Genomic DNA, 18,779 nt, shown 5'->3' with positions numbered 1-18,779 from the left:
CTGTTTTGTGTCATTAATTTTGGATAATAGAAATTAAGAATTCTATTGTGTGGTCATTTTGAACATGCTTTGACTTGCCTTATCCGCTGGATTAGCGTCGTTTTCCGTTCACGTCAGCAGCAGTCGCTGGCATTATGCCACCCAAATAAACCCTGGTACTTGTTGATAAACATTAAAATGTATGTCATTTTCATGTAGGTAGACATTTAAAAAAGTTACAAGCTTATTTTAATAGAGCAAAAAAGTACAAATCTGTTTTCAGTTGAATTGAGTAAAGAAAAAGTAATTCGCGCCACAACAGTGCGGCGGAAGTCATTCGTTAAAAAATATCTTCAGAAATTGTAAGATTATCATTACTATTCATACGTGAATACAAAAATTATAAAATTCAGACAGCAAATTATTCTAAGTATAAAACTTGAGAGAAAAATGATAAAATGGAAAAAAGACATACAATAATACAGGTGGCTGTCGCATGTCTATGACGTCATCGAGCAGCCTTTCTGGTCACTCCGTTATGACGTCAGGTGCGCACCGCGTTGTCAACATTGCGCGTGTTTCACCTTGTTTTCAATCCCCCTGGACACGCATATGAAGTGACCCGACATCGACAACGAGGAGTAGGACCAACATGCCCAAATACTGTTCGGTGCCGAATTGTAAGAATGATTCAACGAGCGGCAGCGGTCGAAAAAGCTTTTACAAGTAAGACAGCTTGAATAAGCGTCGTTTGACGTGAAGCCATTTCGGTCGTCCCTGGTGACCGCGTGTCTCTTGTTTTTGGTCGTATTAACTTTAAAACTACTATTTAATTTCTGTTTCACACATTTATTGCTAAGGAAAACATGAACGGGTTTTAATTGGAGAATCCACTTGAGGACGTGTACGTGTGCTCTGTTTTGACCTTTGACACCGGAGGCATTTTTGTTTATTCATACATGACGTGACGTGTTACTTCTCGAAGATACCCGAACGAAGTGGCCACAGATTTCGAACCCATGTACAACTTTTTGTAAAAATTTAATCTACTCAATCGTGACAACACTACTCTTTCCCATACATGTGCCAGTAATATTTCTAATTTACTGATTCCATGGTGGTTCCGTATAGTGGTTGTGTTCAATTTGTAATCCACTTCAATATCGAACCTGCGTTACATTTCTAAATCAATTTAAAATCAAAATCCACCTATTTTTATCTTTATTAAGAACACGCATTCTACTTGGTCCGACTAGGTTCCCGCTGCAGGATCCTGAGCGGCTGCAGCTTTGGCTGAGAAACATCGGTCGGGACAATTGGACCCCGTCTCGACACCAGTACATCTGCCACAAGCACTTTGAGTCATCGTGCTTCAAGGTACGCTGGGGGACTCGATACCTGGAGAACAACGCCGTGCCCACCATTTTCCGGAGGGTCGAGGTAACACACGAGCAACAAAGTACTCTCTTCTTCCATACACAATTTAGAATCATTTTAATTTACATATCCCATAAACATTGCTTTCATGCATGAATTTTGAACGCCAAACCAGATTTCCGCATCTTTGTAGAAACGGAAATCGATGGATGACAATGAGAAGAAAGCCAAAGTGCTTCGCAGAGAGGCGGTCTTGGCGGAGGAGCCGGGCGGGCCGAACCCGGACGCGAACCTCGCTTACCTACCTACACTACCGATCATCCCTCCCTTAATACAAGCGGCGGTTGGGCACAACAGCGGCGAGATAGTTCTGCTACCCGCCGATTGCCAAGGGGAGCTGGCGGGCGCCTTTTTCAACCCCGCTCATAGACTTACGCTCCAAGAAGTACCCGTCGAGGAGCTGGGCCAAACTCAGGTCATCGCCTACTTGGAGTCCACACCCAACGTACTTCCCAACCACCTGCTGGTCTCCTCGAACACGGTGCTGTCATCTGCTCTGAGCGCTGAGCCCATCGTGTCCACATTGCCTATTGTGTCCAAACACGCCGCCCCACCGTCGTCACCGCCACTCCAACTGGAAGGAAGCTCCGACCAACAGGATGACGACGATGACGACGTGGACAATTGGGACCACCAACTGGAGGAGCACTGGTGAGATGTTTTTGTGTGACTCTCAGACATGAATGAACATGCACATCCTGATTAACTCACGGGACAGCTACCACAAGCACCGGCAGAGCAAGGAGCAGCTGGAGGCCGTTGTGGCCGAGCTGCAGAAGAAAGTGAAGGTCTTGCAGCAGAAGCACCGGCGCCACCTGGACAAACTGCTGGGCCTGGAGAACGCCGTGAGTCAGATGAGGCAGAAAAACCTCATGACTGAAGAGCGACTGCAGCTCCTGGAGAGGGTGAGGAACATCACATTGTCAATATCTCTGGAATCTCATCTTTCTCAAGATGGTGCTGCAGAACTGTGTCGAACATCTTTTATGTTCTGACATGTTCAGGCGTACGTCCAGAACAGCGCCAGCGTGTGCGACACCGGTGAGACCGTAGCCATCATCTACGAGGAGGACGACGCGGCGTATTTCTACACTCTCAGCGACGGCGAGGAAAAGCTGTGATGCCACCATTTTGTTGTTGTTGTTGTTTTGCTCTTTAATAAAAACGTGGATCACACTGATTTGCACAATTACCGATGTTGTCAGGGAACTGTTCTCAATGTGTGTGTGTGTTTTTTTTAAGGTTTCTTTTTTTCCTGCAACCACTTTTTGTTCAATATAAGTGTCATAACAAAAATGTCATTAAAACTAACTTCACGTGTGCTGGGTCTATTGGGGATATATTTCTGACCACTAGAGAGCAGCAAAGGCCTTTGCCTGTTCTGCCTCAATCCGCGTTGCGCACTACACGTATCCACCTGCGGCTATTTTATAAGGTCACAGAGGTGATGTTTTGTATTTTTTTAAACCAAGAACCAGGTTTCCCGTCCAGCTTCCGTTCCCACCCGAGTGTCTCGGCGCTGGCCTGCTATCTGTACTGGCTGCTGGAATTTAAGGGAGGGATTTTTTTGCCTCTTCATCTTGCCTGAACTTTTATCAGCAAGCATTAACTCACATCTGCTTCTTTAGTGCTGAGCTAATGGGCCGAACGTTCCAGGACAACACACCCAGACACACGCCCAGACACACACACGTACACACAACTACAAACGTCAGTACAATCTGACCCAACAAAGTCAACACACCGTTCTGTCCTCCCACTCGAGCTTCCTATTGCTGTTAATTGTGCATGTTATGTCAATAACATGAATTCAAGTTGGTGCAGACTGTCGGACATATTTTGCAAAGAGCATTTTGTTCTTGGGCCTTCAGTATAGACATATGGCAACGGTGCACCTGCAGAAGTTCAAAATGAATATTGGTTTAACTACATGCCAAAATAATTAATTGCTCAAGCAGAATACTTTACAGGTTAAGGGTGAACCGATTAATCGGATGGGCGAAATAATATTAGCTCTTTTCAAATGGGCAGAATTTAGTTTAGTAAAACAAAAACTGAAGTCGCAGTCTTGCAGATGAGCACATTTATTGCATCTCCATGCATGAGAAGACACAGTGTGCTTGTGTATTTCCAGGCAGTTGGATTGGGGGAAGGAAGGGTGGGGGGGGGGGGTCCTTTTCATTCCAACTTCAGGTGCCAGGCAACCCTCTCAGCCCTCCACATTCCCCGGTTTCGGTCATGTGACCACTTGTCAGCAGCCTCCTTTAACCAGAACCAGCCGAACGCGACCAGACCCTCATCTAAAATAACTAGAACACGTACACTCACTGTTTGTATATACAAACTCCTGCAGGTCAGATTTAATTTACATAAATCCGCAACGAATTAATTGTAATTTTTATTTATTTATTTTTTGCTGTGAGGGTCAATGATTACCTCAATGGTGCTTAAACAAGCCTGAGGGGCTGACTCATGTTAGCGGATCACAAACACACTAACGCAACATTGTTGCAATAGAAAAAAAAAACGTTACAATAAAAAATATAATAAGGCCTAATCGGCATTGCAACACAAATTTCTACAGAAATTGAATCTTCTCGTTACTTGAATGTGTTTTCTTGGCTGACGTCATTGTAGCCGCTTTAATTACAGCGGCTACGTCACACTGAGTCTTTGTGGACGGCGACACCGATACACAACCGTAACTCGACGCACCTCGTCTTATCAATCGTCCATCAATATTTTAGAATCCTGCCACCTGCCAGGTGTGACATACTGGCTAGAACTACATTTTTACTCACAGGCCATTTTATTAGGGACACCAGCTAGCTGAGCTGTCTCAAACTAAAATGGTGACTAAGAAAGTTCAACGCAAACAAGAGCGCCTCTCGTGAATGGAGCGCTTTGTTTGAGTAGGAGCCCCATAATTTATCGCCACATAAAACTAAAGGTCTCTGCGAGCGCGCCCAAAAAAAAAAAAAAAAAAAAAAGATCACCTTAATTCAAACATGAGAGTGTTTATTGTCAGAAGATACAAGCACAGAAAAGTTGCATGGTGAACAACGTTCGTAGTGTTGACGTCACAGTATATGTGTCACGTGATTCGATTAATCACGCTCTTATCGTTGTTTACTAAATATATGCTTGCTGATAACCCCGCTGAATTATTTCAAGTTATCTTGGAACACCTTGCGGGAAATTGATGGTGTCTGGATCACAATATTGAGCAATATTCTGTGCCGTTTGCCCATCTATCTTTGTCGGCGATGTATAGTGACAGGCAGAACGATTAAATACTTGGCAGAAGGTACGCTGAACCATCTGAATCCTTATTTTGGTGATATTTTCGTTTGGAAATGTGCCGAGAGAATTTTTTTCTAAATGTAAAATTTACGCCTCGGCTTAATAAATGTACTAAAGTCACCAAGTTGTCCTCAAAGTTTACAAAACATATTTGTTAGGTTAGTAGAGATTCAAAATTGCTGGCAGGCTCAAAATAACAAAAAAAAAAAATACACGTGCCAGTTCTCTGAGAACTCAAAATTGATGCTTCCAAAACAGAATGTTAGATTCCAGCGACAAATACAAAACAATGACATAGTCATCCATCATGGTGAAAAACTTTCAAAACAACAAATTTTGCTAAAATTTTTATATTGGCAGACTTGCTTCCTCTGCTAAACAATGTCGCTATAAATGTCAATAATTTATTATTATTTTTTAACTCAATCCATCCCTGCTTTAGTAAATCTACTTCTTGCTCAGATTCAATTTCTTTTAATTCCACCTCAATGTTGGCGAGATTTTTCTAAAATATGAGCCTTGGTTCAGAAGACTTTGTGAAACATCAGTCATTAGTGAGTATTAAGCAAGTCATTCGTGAGACTTACAGCTAGGAAAAAAAAATGTATACAAATCCCGTGACAATTACATGAATTTTTTTTTCATCGTCCTCCGGCCGGGATGGGCTTCCAGTCTCGGTGTCCCCGTCCGTCCTCGGTCACACGTAGTCTTTCCTCTCCATCGCCTGGCCCCCCGCCGACCGGGTGGCCGAATACGCCATTCGGGAATTGCTGTAGCGGGCCTCGCTGGGCGGGCACGAGCAGCAGAGCAGTCCGCCGCCCAGGATCAGAAGGGCGGCGGCCGCCCATCCGATGTAGAGCGCGGCGCCCAGTTCCCGCCTCTGGGCATCGGTCAGCAGCGGGTTGTAGAAGTCCCGGATGATGGTGTTGGCCGTCCAGGAGACGGGGATGAGCTGCATGACGCCCGATACGATGAAGAAGACGCCGGAAGCGATCATCACCTTGGCCTTGGAGGCCTCCTCCTCGATGCAGTTGGTGCACTTGGCGCCGGTGATGCCGATCAACACGGCCATGATGGCGAGCAGGATGGAAATGACGGTGAGGGCGCGGGCGGCCTGGAGGTCTTGGCTCAAGGCCAGCATGGAGTCGTAGACCTTACACTGCATCTGGCCCGTGCTCTGCACCACGCAGGTCATCCACAGGCCTTCCCAGATGATCTGCGCCGTCACGATGTTGCTGCCGATGAAGGCCGTCACCCTCCACATGGGAAGGGCGCAAGCCACGATGCCAATGATCCATCCCAGGATGCACAGGGAGATGCCCAGCAACTCCAAACCCACGGACATCCTGCGAGCTCTTCCACCAACGTCACGCCGAAGAAACTCTTGAGGAAGTCGGCGCCCGGTGCGTGTGTGTTTGCGTGTGTGTGCGGAGCCAAGACGGGAGCACTTTGCTTTATAAAGTCGGGTCAGGTGGATGGGAGGAGTCCTTGGAGGAGCTGACCTCACTGCAAAGAGGGAGGGGGAAGACGGGGAGAAGAAGAGACTCAGCTCTCGGCTTTCACAATGGGCCACAATGGGGCCTTTTATCACGTCGGCAAGTGTGGCTAAGAACATTTTGGATTGTCTTCTAACTTCCAAGGGTCTTCATCGAACTCTCCCCACAAAGTCGAATCCTACAGGTGTCCCGACTCCGGACTCCATCCTAGATTGAGTAAATATTATCATTGAGTAACTCAACCACCAAAGCCCACCTGAGTCACCACCAGACCTTTCGATTGGTTGGCGGTGAAGAAGAAAGCAAAGAAGTTTGACTTTCAATTTGCGTTTGGATTTAGAGAACAAATGTCAGACAAGTATTGAAGATATTTACAGAAGTTTGGGTCGGAATGAATACGGCGTGAGTTGCTGTTTATTTTGAACACACAATGGCGGTTAGACTCTGGAACTTTCCCCAACTTGCTGGATGGCCTTTAATCACCGTCTGTCTGCGGGATGCCCTTGGAATTCTTTGGCGGAATGAGCGTCTCTCTAGAAATGGCGCCCCTCCCGCCCCCTCCCCTTTCCACTAACTGCCTTCTGTCCTCCCCTCACCCCCTTCCCATTCTCTCCACCATGAAGCGAGTCCTTTGTGTCACGGGCTGACAAAGTAGACGGCCGTTTTTGTTATCTGGGAGCAAACAGGCAGGTAGATGGTCGCTGTGAGAAGATCTTCTGAAGATCCCCCGGTTGGAATGAACGAGGTCGTTTGAATTCCAGAAGGCAATCTCCATCTTAAGAGCAGTGGTGGAGGATGTGGGTCGAGTCTTCCACGAATTGTTACCACAAAGTTGGAAAAGTTTCGTTTTCTCGAAATGTCAGACACATTGTTGCGATTTTTTTTTTTTTTTACATTGTAAAAGATCCTAAAATGACCATTCAAGCATCCAAACAAACTTTATTACAAAATAATAGTTGTGTATATTTCAGATTTTTTTTTTTGGTTGATATCCAAGCTGAGTTTATAATAATAACATTTTCAACAGAGGTCAAAAGTTCAGAAGCGTCCATTAAAAGCCGCATCAGACGTAGTTTCTCTGCTCGTAGCCACTCGCCGGGATGGATCTGCTGGGCGGGTACACGATCTTTCCCGGGGTCCCGTACCTCTTCTCGGGCTGAGGTGGGCAGCTGGAGCACAGGATGCACCCGCCGAGGAGCAAGAAGGCGGCGGCGGCCCAGCCGGCGTACAAAGCGGCGCCCATCTCTCTCTTCTGTGCGCTGAGGACGACGGGATTGTAGAACTCGGCGATGATGGCATTGGCCGACCACGACACCGGGATGAGCTGCGTCAGCGCCGCCAGGATGAACGCCGCCCCGGCTCCGATCATCACCCGGGCTTTGGCCTGCTCCTCCTCCACGCAGTTGGTGCACTTTGCCCCCGTCATGGCCACCAGGATGCCCACCAGGCCCACCACGATGGAGATGACGGTGAGAGCCCGAGCGGCCTGTAGATCGCCGCTGAGGGCCAGCATGGAGTCGTAGATCTTACACTGCATCTGACCCGTGCTCTGCACCACGCAGCTCATCCAGATCCCCTCCCAGATGTTCTGCGCCGTCACGATATTGCTGCCGATGAAGGCCGTCACCCTCCACATGGGCAGAATGCACGACGTCAGGGCCAGGATCCATCCCAACACGGCCAGCACCACTCCGAGTATCTCCAATCCCGCCGAAGGCATGTCTCAAAAATTACGATCCTCAGCAAGCGCTCGAATCAAAATTCAAACTGTCTCCCTCTGGGTGGTGGAGCATCTAAAAAAAAAACGAACTCGGCTTAATCATTCAACCCCCTCTGTAGCGTTCCCGAGTACACACAAAGTGGCTATCTCAGAACTGGACCGGTTAAAGAGTAACAGAGCTGGTCAAGAACTTGCCGATGAATGATTGAAAGTGAATATCAGCACCAGTGTTGATCTGCCGCCCTGACTTCCCCCTTCCGAAAAGAAACTTGGGGCTAACACGAGCAGCTCCACCTTCGAAGTTTCTGCAAGCCAACTCGTGTTTCTAATAAAGTGACTAGGCAGCGTGCATCATCTTGGAGGTAATTTAAATATTAAAGTTTGAATGTTGACGCAATTTTCTACAGGAAGTAAATAGACAATTACAATGGTGCCAGATGGTGGGAGGGGGGGAGCAGGGGGTCTTATCAGTGTCCTTCTTTTGAAGGTCATCGTGTTTTGAAAGGTTTATTTGCCTTTGGGTTATTTGATGTATCACTTGGTTTTGTTCTGATACGAAATATTTTAAGATATACTTTTCATTATTCGTGGCAAGACTGATAAACTTCTCGGTTTGATAACTCATACTGGGAGGGAAAAAAAATGTTTAGCTTGCAAAACAACAACTCCAAAAAACAGCCAAGTAGGCCACATTTGTTTGTTTAGAGTGCATTAAATAGGTCGCTCAATAGTGTGTTGAATTCAAAACGGCTGTGTGGACTAATTAATTCAATTTTAGCATGAGCCTAAAAGTATAATTAATCTGATATTTCTTATTGTTATACAAAATAATATTTTGCTTCTGTTGGTTAAAAAAAAAATGCATGGAGAAAAAAGAAAATAAATAATAAATGGTGATTGCGATTGAGAGATGATTAGGTTCTATTTATTAGATTATTTTTCAAAATAGTTTTGGACTAAATGAGTTTTATTTCACCCATTGGGGTTGGGGGGGGGTCGTTGGAGATTAGCAGGGATCAGGTGATCAATGAAGTCTTTGTGAGGGTATCTGTTGCACATTTGGCTGATTATCCCAGAGCGAGTTAGGAAGACAACAAGACCCCCATTGTCTCCTCGCTACGTTTCCCCCGAAACTAAGTATCTCATGTCGGGGGGCTGCGGCAGGTGTGTACGTTTTTTCTGCATAGCAACTGACACAGGTGAGGCGCTTATTATAGTGGAAGTGACTTTAATGAAGGAAAAAAAATCATCAACATAAAAAGTTGAGAGTTAAATAATGACTACATGATATCATAACTTTGCTACCATTGTCAGCTGTTTTACTTTCTTAAAAACGTTTGTCTAAAAATCTAAATTCTTGCGTGACATCTATGACGAGCAACTTTTATAGCCTTGCATCCCAAAGAATATAAAAGCCAATACTGACCCCCACCACCATTGCTTAGAAAAGACAAAAACAGGTCCAGGGTCCTTCAAACAACTGCTTGTTGGCGCCCCCTGCTGGCCACATTCGCAACACTTTGATCACACATAGTCTCGCCTTTTGTACCCACGGCGAGAAACAGACGAATAGTCCACCTGAGCGGGTCTCCAGTCCCTCCGGGGGCTACAGGTGCACCAGAGTAGCGCCCCCCCAAGGATGAGCAGGCACGAGGCGGCCCAGCCAAAGTAAAGCGCGTTGCCGAAGTCCCGCTTGCCCGTCTCCTCCAGAAGCGGGTCGTAGAAGCCCAACACGATGACGTGGGCCGTCCAGGACACGGCCGCCAGCGTTAGCACTCCCGCCAGGGTCAAGACGAGCCCCCCGACCGCCGCCAGACGCCTTTTCCCCCTCACGTCCCGGCTGCAGTCGGTGCACTGAGCCCCGGCCGTTGCCAGGGCGACACCAACCACGCCCAGCGCCACCGAGACCACCACAAGAGCTCGGGCCGCCTGGAGTTCCCGGGGGAGCCCCAGCATGGAGTCGTGGACTTTGCAGTGCATCTGGCCTGTGCTCTGCACTGAGCAGTTCATCCATAGGCCCTCCCAGATCACCTGGGACAGCACCACGTTCTGGCCCACGTAGGCGGCCACCCGCCACATGGGAAGGCCGCACGCCACCATCGCGCCCAGCCAGCCCGCCACGGCTAGCGTCAGGCCCAGGATCTCCACGCCGGAAGAGGCCATCGTTGGGGGAGAGTCTCGCAGGTGATATGAGATCCCCTCGGCTGCAGGTCCCGAGTCCTTCTTGAGGGGAGAAACTGATTGGACCTCCTTTATACAGCACGAAGGTGGAGTCAGCGCCAGGTGCTGTCATGTTGGCATTGAAGAATGATGGGAAATACTTCCAGACAGACAGAGAGAGGAAATCCATGTTTTCTGAAGAACAGTAGTCAAGACACGTTGAAAATAAAAAACTGTTGGGAAAAAAATGACAATGGCATTTATGTCTGATCGGGTCCATTTGAACGGACTTTATGAATGGCAAAAAAACGCCAAATCACTTTTGGAATGAGATCTGAGTGCTTCGAAGGGGAAAAAAGAACAACAATAAATGTTCTTGTGTGTTTTGCCAACTTTCATGCAAACCTTCTCTACTGCTCCCACCAGCAACTGGATTTATTTGTACGTCAATACCGGGGCCTTCTTGCAATGACTCCTTCTTTGTGAAACGTGATCCAGCTGTCATTTAGATGGTTCTTCTCATTTACTAAGGTCACCGTGGTTCATCAATCAGGGTGATCATTTCCCTCAACGTCCGCAGCTGCCTCTTCACACGTCAATAGAAATCGATTGTCATAGCTAAAATCGGAACTTAAAAGGAGAACCACAAGTAGACCTCAAAATATATTGCACAAAACGTTTTGATGTTGAGCGGTCATGGCAGGATTATTGACTTCTACTTTTTACGCCATCAAAATGTCAAGCGGCAACAATGAACAGACCCGGCACCGCCGTCTCGCAAACCACTTAGCCAAAGGTCGAAGATTTGAGGTGCAAAAGCGGCGCACCCCCCTCGGAACTGGACATGAGGAAGAATATTAATAAACATATTAATAGACATTGATGGTGATTTCATAATTGCTTTTCTCAAACTTTTCAATTCCCCCTTCAACAAAGTTGGCGCACCCCCTTTTCAACACTGTCAATGGTTGCCATGCACCATTTTGAAAAAAATACAAAAATATTTATGGGAAAGCTGGATTTTTTTTTCCAGTGGTATCTTTCTTTATCAGACAAGTACAAGTCTGTAGATAATCGAAATCCAAATATGAGGTGAATCATAACAGTTTTGTTGGCCAACCATTGCTGTAATCTGCTGGCATTTAATGGAAGGCTGACAACAATTTTGTATAAAAACAAGACCCAGTGGGATTTTTTTTTTTTTTTTAAAGTCTAAAGGTTGATAATAATGAGACATTCAGTCCAAAAGTTTCATGGCCTGAACCTGTAGCAGCCTGCAGAGCTGCTGTTTGTAAACATTAACCTGGGTGGGAGCCGGAGCCAGTCGGACCGCTTTGCCGATTTGTTTCTAACGGACAACCCAATTCATATTTTTCAACCTCTTGCATTGAAGAGGGTGAAACTTTAATCAAACATTTAATCACAGTTTCATATTTGTTTGTTTTTTAATAAAATAAAATTATAATGCATTTTTATTCAAATGCATTATTAGACAATTAACCGTATGGAAAGGCCTTTCCTCAACTTTTTCTTTTTTATCCAATCCTTATTGATTTATTGAGTAAAACCATGGCTATGCTAACCATTAGCATGTCAGAGGTGTTTTGCGTTGTTTGTTAGCATCAAGCTAAGCGGACAGCAGTCAAAGCTTTGTGCTTGTTTTAAATACATAAAGTCTAATTCTATTTTTTTATGTTTGGTGTGAAAGTAAATTGACTCAGAGAGGCAGAAAAAGTTTGAAAACCTTTTTGTGATTAATTTTTTCCGGTTTGCTAAATAAACAAAATGGCCGAATTGTCTCTTCTTCTACTTCTTCTTCTTCTACTTCAATTCATCGTTGTGTCTTTCCTCAACTTTAATATCCGAAAAGAGTCAGATAGCTTCTCAAAGAGCTTTCTCGGGTGGTTTGAAAGCTTCTTTCCTCAGAGTATTAATTGTGGACATTCCTCCTGGAATTCAATATGTCCAACGATTCTAGCGTGGATCAAACGAAGGGATTGTAGTCCAGGTTTTTGGCTCCGGGACACTGCCTCCATTCATTTGTGGGACAATCTAATTCCCTGGGCGGCACGTCTTGGACGCACACTCGTTGTCGGGCGGACTCACTCGTGTTTGAGAACGTTTACATCGTCTTCATCGACAAAACGGGAGACTGGACTGGACTTGAAGTTTCAGCCACAGGTCAGATTGAATTTTATGATTTTGCATGTGTTTGGACATTATTGGGTCATGTGACGTGAATAGCTGATTTTTTTTTTTTATTATTGAATTTGTTCAGTGCAAAAATCACATTTAAATCAACATGAGTTTCAGCAATATTTGTTTAGGCACAAAAAAATTTGGCTGAGCTATTTTTTCCTTTCCCCGCCAAAAAACTGCTATTTGTCTTTCGGGGAGTTTTGTTGATTTTTGTGCAATATAAATAGCAACACAAAAAGCAAGTGATCATTTTGCAGCAGTCTTTTCATATTTATTCCGTTTTGAAAATTTTGGGCGGCTCACTTTTACTATCACAGAACTGTTTGCAATTGTGGTATGAGTTTGCATTGTGTTGCTGGCGCTTTGCCATTCAGCTTCTTCCTTCTTGTGTGGAATTTGCATCTTGTCGCGTGAAGTCTGTTTAGTTCCTGTTGAAGATCCAGGAACCTACTAGGTCAAGTCCTGAGTGTGAACCCAAATGTGAACTTCAAACAAATTCTTGGATTGTGTTTTCACCCCTCACAATTTGACTTTGGAGCTCCATGATGAAAACAATTACCCACACCCCTGTCCAAGAAGGAGGGGCTGAATTTTGTTTTGATAGTCACATGATGGCCATCACACTCGCCTGACATGATGCGACATGCCCGGGTCGGGGGAGAGGCGGCCAGGTGTGTTTCGTGCTTAAAAGTGGCACTCCAGCCCCACTCGAGCACTTCTTTTCGAACTTCCATCGGATTTTGGATATGGTTTTGGAGCGCTTTCAGATGCTGGGCACCGTCCTGTGCGTCCTGGGCTGGATGGGAACCATCATGGTGTGCGCCCTGCCCCAGTGGAAGGTGAGGGTTTTAGCGGACCCCTTCATCCAGACGAGGCAGGCCACTTGGGAGGGCATCTGGATGATGTGCGTGATCCACAGCACGGGACAGATCCAGTGCAAGGTCTTCGACTCCACGCTGGTTCCGAGCTCCGATATCCTGACCGCCCGGGCCCTGATCATCGCCTCCATCTTGCTGGGCACGCTGGCGTCGCTACTGTGCCTTGCGGGCGGCAAGTGCACCAACTGTGTGCGGGACCAGGGCACCAAGATCAAAATCTGCGTGGCCTCAGGCGTGTTCTTCATCCTGGCGGGGGTGCTGTGCCTCATCCCCGTGTGTTGGACGGCCAACAGCGTCATCAGGGACCTTTCCCACCCGGGGACCTTTTCCCGGTACAAGACGAAGCTAGGGGCCGCCCTGTTCATCGGCTGGGGGTCTTCGGGCCTGCTCATAATAGGCGGCGCCCTCCTCGGCATCGCCTTCCTGTGCGCCAACTGCCAGCCCAAGGACGACTACCCCACCAAGTCCCCGCCCTCATCTGCTCCCAACAACTTAACTTGAAGCCGGTCCATCTGTTCTTTACTGTTGGTGTTATTTTTAATTTATTATTGCGCAATTAAAAGAGTTGGATGAAAACAATTGACCTCTAAACCAGTAAATTTACAATATACACTCTAATGTTCCTAATACTGTCTAAAAGTTACGCAAATAAGTAATTTAACTAAAAGTTACGTAAATATTAGTTAACCATTTCCGGGAGAGTGGTTGCCACGGTGACCAATACAAATGTACCAGTTTTAATAGTCTTATGGAAAAATATCTACAATCCCAACCGCATATTTTTAATTTAAAATTGAATTTAATTTTTGATGCATATTTAACCTGAAGTTGGACAACCACAATGGCAACCTTCTGACCTTGGAATGTTTGTGGGGGTCAGCAGACTCAGCACCACTGAAGGTGACTAGGCCCGTGTTTTCATGTAAACTCACCACAGCCAATAGGAGCCCGGGATTCGCCGTTCACACGCTTCTCTGCCAGCGGTTCCGCTTCACCCCCCCCAACAAACTATAAAAACAAGCTGGCGTTGTCCCGCTCGTCTCTCTAACCGGACGTAAGTCGGCACGATGGTGTCTCAGGGCGTTCAGATGATTGGTGTCTCCATGGCGGCGGTTGGCTGGTTGATGGTCATCGTGGTGTGCGCGTTGCCCATGTGGAAGGTGACGGCTTTCGTGGGAGCCAACATCATCACGGCGCAGACCATCTGGCAAGGCCTGTGGATGAACTGCGTGGTGCAGAGCACGGGACAGATGCAGTGCAAGGTTGATGGAACATTTTTGTTCTTAGCTTAATAGCGCATTTGCATCAGTTTTCTCTTTGTTTATTTTAAGGCAATGATGTTAAAATGCTTCATGTTTTGTGGAGAGCTAAAAGGTAGCTTAATGGCTAATTAGACTAAATCATATGTTAAATGTTTCTGGTCCGACTCCCCTGGATATTATTAGTCATTTGAACTCTGACTAAAGGTCTACGACTCCATGCTGGCGCTGGAGCAGGACCTGCAGGCCGCCCGGGCCATGATCATCGTCTCCATCATCACCGGCATTTTCGGGGTCATGCTGGCCATCGTGGGCGGGAAATGCACCAATTGCATGGAGGAGGAGGCCTCTAAAGCCAGGGCGGCCATCCTGGCCGGGGTTCTGTTCCTCGTCTCCGGGCTCCTGTGCCTTATTCCCGTGTCGTGGTCGGCCCACGTCATCATCACCAATTTCTACAACCCTCTGGTCTTCGCGTCCCAGCGTTACGAGTTGGGGGCGGCCTTGTACGTGGGTTGGGCGGCCGCCGTGCTGCTGCTGATCGGCGGGGGACTCCTTTGCTGGAACTGTCCCCCCAAACACCACCAGAATCCCGGCTACGTCACCAAATTCACGGCTGTGAACTCGGCGCCCACTTCGAGGGATTACGTGTGAAACACGGTTGACGGGACTTGGAAGTTAGAAACTAAATCAAGTGGCATTAGTGGGGAATTGCTGCATTCTACAGCGTGTACCCCACTTTTTTTTTTTTTTTTATTTGCGTTAATTTACTTTTTTGCTATATGTTTGGCGAATGATCTTTCTGAATTACCCCAGGATGCCACAAGATGGCGTAAAAGCACTGTGTAGGAGAAAATGATCCCTGCATTAGTGCAGTTAGGCACTTTTTTTTTTCCTAATGATTCTTTATTCGTTCGTTGCTTGCTAAATTTTAGAGGTATTGATTTTGAGGCGGCTGAACGATTTAGAAAATAAGTTTAATCAATGACTTGTCACCGCTGATTGGATTTTTGGGCTGACATGTAAAGCGAAAGCGAATGAAGTCACGGTTGTGTAAATACTTAACTTGTGTGTCACGTGATGCCTGACGGTGGTGCGGATTGTTTGAGGACAAACTTCTCCGATGGTTATCATCGGGGCTGAGAATGTGTGCGACACTTTTATTATAGGTCATTCTTTTATAATTGTCAATTCTACTTTGCTCAGATTTGACCTACTTAAATAACTCGATGAAATCTTTGACGTCATCAGAGTTCTAAACCCAATGGCGTGCATATGAAAGCGTGTTTTTCTCTCGATGCCACTCCTGTGACTGGAGAAGAAGAATCCGGTTAGGCGAGAAGAACTCACCTGTGCACCGCGAGCAAGGAACCGCCCCTTTCCACCCATACGCTTCCAAGCTTCGATCGTGTCCATAACGCAGCCTCTCGGCCATGGGGAAAATCGGCAAGGAGACGGCGGGTCAGATCATCAGCTTCATCGGGCTGGTAGGGGTGGCGGTGACCACCGGCATTCCCATGTGGAGGGTGACCTCCTTCATCGGCGCCAACATCGTCACGGGCCAGATCGTGTGGGATGGCTTGTGGATGAACTGCGTGATGCAGAGCACAGGCCAGATGCAGTGCAGGCTCAACGAGTCTGTGATGAGGCTGACCCCGGACCTGCAGGCGGCCCGGGCGCTGGTCATCATCTCACTGGTCTTCGGCTTCATCGGTTTCATGATCACCTTCATCGGCGCAAAGTGCACCAGCTGCCTGAAGAAGCTGGCCTCCATGTCCAAGGTGGTGATCATCGGCGGCTGTTTAGTCATCGTGGCCGCCGTGCTCGTCCTCATCCCGGTCACGTGGTCGGCCACCATTACCATCACCGACTTCCAGAACCCCCTGACCATCAACACGCAACGGAGGGAGATCGGAGCGGCCATCTACATCGGTTGGGGGTCCGCGGCCATTCTCCTGGTGGGGGGCATCATCCTCACCACTTCGTGCCCGCCACAGACGCCCACGTACGGATACCCCCGATACCAAGCCCCGTACGGGTCCGCGTACGGGTCCGCGTACGGCAACGGGTCGACGTACGCGCCTGTTTACGCACCGACCTCCAGCCAGCCTTACGCGCCAAGCGGCTCGTATTATCCCAGCAAGCCGTACGTGGCGCCCTCCGGGTACGAGCCGCGGCAGTACATTTAAACAGGGCGACCGAAAATCAGACTGGATCAAAACTGGACCAAGAAAGACTGGAATGTGACATTATTATATAATAAGTGTTAATTATTTGCAGATTTGAGCTAATTTCAAGCCGGTCTTGTCGCTGTGCCCCGCAAATAGCAATATTCGACGGTATTTTTTGTCATGTTTATGGAAAGCTTTCAACTTTCATCTTTTTATGTGTTTGGTTTTTTTCCGACCCAAATTGAGTCCATTATGAAAAATGGAATGAGCTTTTTTTTTTTTTTTTGCGGCATCATCAACATGCTCATTTGCACTGGATGTTACAATTGTGAAATTATCATGTTCTGTTGATTTCGTGTAAATAACTTTGAATTGAAATAAAATGTCTGAGTGGACACCAGAACTCTTTTGTGGCATCATTATTAAGAGCTCTGCTCCCCTAAATCAAAACAGGAACTTGTGCAACACTGTTTCAGAAGTTTAAACAAAGAAAGTTGATTCATTACAATTTCTTGTAGCAGTATTTTTTAATCTGTTATTTTATCAATTATAATGTAATATTGTTTCAGTCATTTAAAGGGATACTATTAGCCCATAGCTACATTTGTATATACTTAATATATATATAAATTAACAAAGAAGGAAATTTCGTACGACTTGTGTCTCAGCATGATTGCCGACGTCATTCTGATTTTCCAAAACAAGGCCATCTACGTCCCCTCGTGATACAACCGCACCTCCGAGGTTTGTCACTTTGGAAACCGGAAGTGGGTGACGAGCGTTTGAATCAAGAATGCAACCTCATTTGCATCCAGTCACAGAAGAAACGATGATGTGAATCTCGTCGAAACTCTACTTGGCCCTCCGTGAAGAATCTGGCCAGGCAGGTTCATGTCACAGGCTACCGGTTTCAGTAAAACTTGGCTTCTAGACTCCGCCCCCGGTAGGGTTGGTCGTCCTTAAAACCAAGCGGAAGACTCCGGGCTGCTTATTCCTTCCGCTCAACTGACTCGTTCAGCTCTTACTCTTACTTCTTCGAAAACCAAACACAAAGACGTCAAGATGGTGTCGCTGGGCCGCCAAATGCTGGGCTTCATCCTGGCCGTCATCGGCTTCTTAGGAACCATCATCGTGTGCGCCCTTCCCATGTGGAAGGTGACGGCTTTCATCGGCGCCAACATCGTGACGGCGCAAGTCATCTGGGAGGGTTTGTGGATGAACTGCGTCACGCAGAGCACAGGCCAGATGCAGTGCAAGATCTACGACTCCCTGCTGGCGCTTCCTCAGGACCTCCAGGCCGCCCGGGCTCTGGTGGTCGTCGCCATCATCGTGGCAGCCTTCGGGGTCATCCTGGGTATCGCCGGAGGGAAATGCACCAACTTTGTGTCGGATAAGGCAGCCAAAGCTAAAGTGGCGGTGGCAGCGGGCGTGGTCTTCATCTGCGCAGGGGTCCTGGTCCTCATCCCCGTGTGCTGGTCGGCCAACACCATCATCCGAGATTTCTACAACCCCATTCTGACCAACCCGCAGAGGAGGGAGCTGGGCGCAGCACTCTACATCGGCTGGGGCACGGCGGCCCTGCTCCTCTTGGGCGGCGCTCTCCTGTGCAGCTCCTGCCCACCCAAGGACGGACCCGAGTACCCCGTCAAGTACTCGGGCGCCAGATCCACAACCACCAGCCGGGCCTACGTCTGAGGACTGAGCAGGAAAAGACTTTGAAGTACAAGCCAACCTCGTTTGGCGGACAAGTCGATTTTCCGGCAAATTCTGCTCCGGTTCACGAACTGTGTTTTCTGTCGCAGCATCTGCACAGAACAGTCAGATGTGCTTTCTTTTTTCTTCGTGGTTTTTTTTTTTGCTCCTCTCGATTGGACTCCAACAACTAAATAGCTGCCAAACATGACAATGCAGTTTGTGTTTTGGGAAAATATTTTGTGTGTTCACTATCCAGTCCTGTGGGAAACAAAAAAAACAAAAACGCCTGAAGACCGAGCTCAAATGTTTATCTATCTTGTGCCAAAAGAAACTAACATGTATGATCCGAAGCTATTTGTACAGCCAGATATTATTTTATGAATGTTTTGCGTGGAAAGTGTTCTTTCGTAATCTTTTTTTTTTTTTTTTTTTTTTTTTTTTATAAAACCAATGTCACTGATATATAATAAAGCATATACTTAACC

At 46.9% G+C, this 18,779-nt stretch overlaps 6 protein-coding genes across 6 annotated transcripts; 4 read left to right on the top strand and 2 right to left on the bottom strand.

Annotated features, from left to right (window-relative positions):
• The first annotated feature begins 504 nt into the window (after positions 1 to 504).
• LOC133156088 (THAP domain-containing protein 5-like) lies at positions 505 to 2,738 on the top strand. Its single transcript, XM_061281852.1, has 5 exons — positions 505 to 705; positions 1,236 to 1,419; positions 1,550 to 2,067; positions 2,135 to 2,321; positions 2,421 to 2,738. Exons 1-5 carry the CDS (start codon positions 632 to 634, stop codon positions 2,535 to 2,537), a joined length of 1,080 nt encoding a protein of 359 aa, XP_061137836.1. The 5' UTR covers positions 505 to 631; the 3' UTR covers positions 2,538 to 2,738.
• Positions 2,739 to 4,417: 1,679 nt separating this feature from the next.
• On the bottom strand, positions 4,418 to 8,161 carry LOC133156057 (claudin-3-like). The gene is made up of 2 exons (XM_061281807.1): positions 7,455 to 8,161; positions 4,418 to 6,072 (listed from the first exon to the last, which is right to left on the bottom strand). Exons 1-2 carry the CDS (start codon positions 7,933 to 7,935, stop codon positions 5,417 to 5,419), a joined length of 1,137 nt encoding a protein of 378 aa, XP_061137791.1. The 5' UTR covers positions 7,936 to 8,161; the 3' UTR covers positions 4,418 to 5,416.
• Positions 8,162 to 9,179: 1,018 nt separating this feature from the next.
• LOC133156052 (claudin-9-like) lies at positions 9,180 to 10,392 on the bottom strand. Its single transcript, XM_061281803.1, has one exon. The coding sequence runs from the start codon at positions 10,096 to 10,098 to the stop codon at positions 9,460 to 9,462; it is 639 nt and encodes a 212-aa protein (XP_061137787.1). The 5' UTR covers positions 10,099 to 10,392; the 3' UTR covers positions 9,180 to 9,459.
• Positions 10,393 to 12,922: 2,530 nt separating this feature from the next.
• Positions 12,923 to 13,715, top strand: LOC133155459 (claudin-like protein ZF-A89). Its single transcript, XM_061280796.1, has one exon. It carries the CDS (start codon positions 13,041 to 13,043, stop codon positions 13,671 to 13,673), a length of 633 nt encoding a protein of 210 aa, XP_061136780.1. The 5' UTR covers positions 12,923 to 13,040; the 3' UTR covers positions 13,674 to 13,715.
• A 487-nt stretch (positions 13,716 to 14,202) lies between these two features.
• On the top strand, positions 14,203 to 15,493 carry LOC133155458 (claudin-4-like). Its single transcript, XM_061280795.1, has 2 exons — positions 14,203 to 14,434; positions 14,639 to 15,493. The coding sequence occupies exons 1-2, from the start codon at positions 14,240 to 14,242 to the stop codon at positions 15,080 to 15,082; spliced, it is 639 nt and encodes a 212-aa protein (XP_061136779.1). The 5' UTR covers positions 14,203 to 14,239; the 3' UTR covers positions 15,083 to 15,493.
• Positions 15,494 to 15,717: 224 nt separating this feature from the next.
• Positions 15,718 to 18,731, top strand: LOC133155462 (claudin-4-like). The gene is made up of 2 exons (XM_061280800.1): positions 15,718 to 16,512; positions 17,896 to 18,731. Exons 1-2 carry the CDS (start codon positions 15,862 to 15,864, stop codon positions 18,292 to 18,294), a joined length of 1,050 nt encoding a protein of 349 aa, XP_061136784.1. The 5' UTR covers positions 15,718 to 15,861; the 3' UTR covers positions 18,295 to 18,731.
• The last annotated feature ends 48 nt before the right edge of the window (positions 18,732 to 18,779 follow it).

This window comes from Syngnathus typhle, linkage group LG6 (assembly GCF_033458585.1).
Source record: "Syngnathus typhle isolate RoL2023-S1 ecotype Sweden linkage group LG6, RoL_Styp_1.0, whole genome shotgun sequence".
Lineage (NCBI taxonomy): Eukaryota > Metazoa > Chordata > Actinopteri > Syngnathiformes > Syngnathidae > Syngnathus > Syngnathus typhle.
Note: the sequence above shows the minus strand (reverse complement) of the source record. Positions and strands in the feature narration are given on the sequence as shown.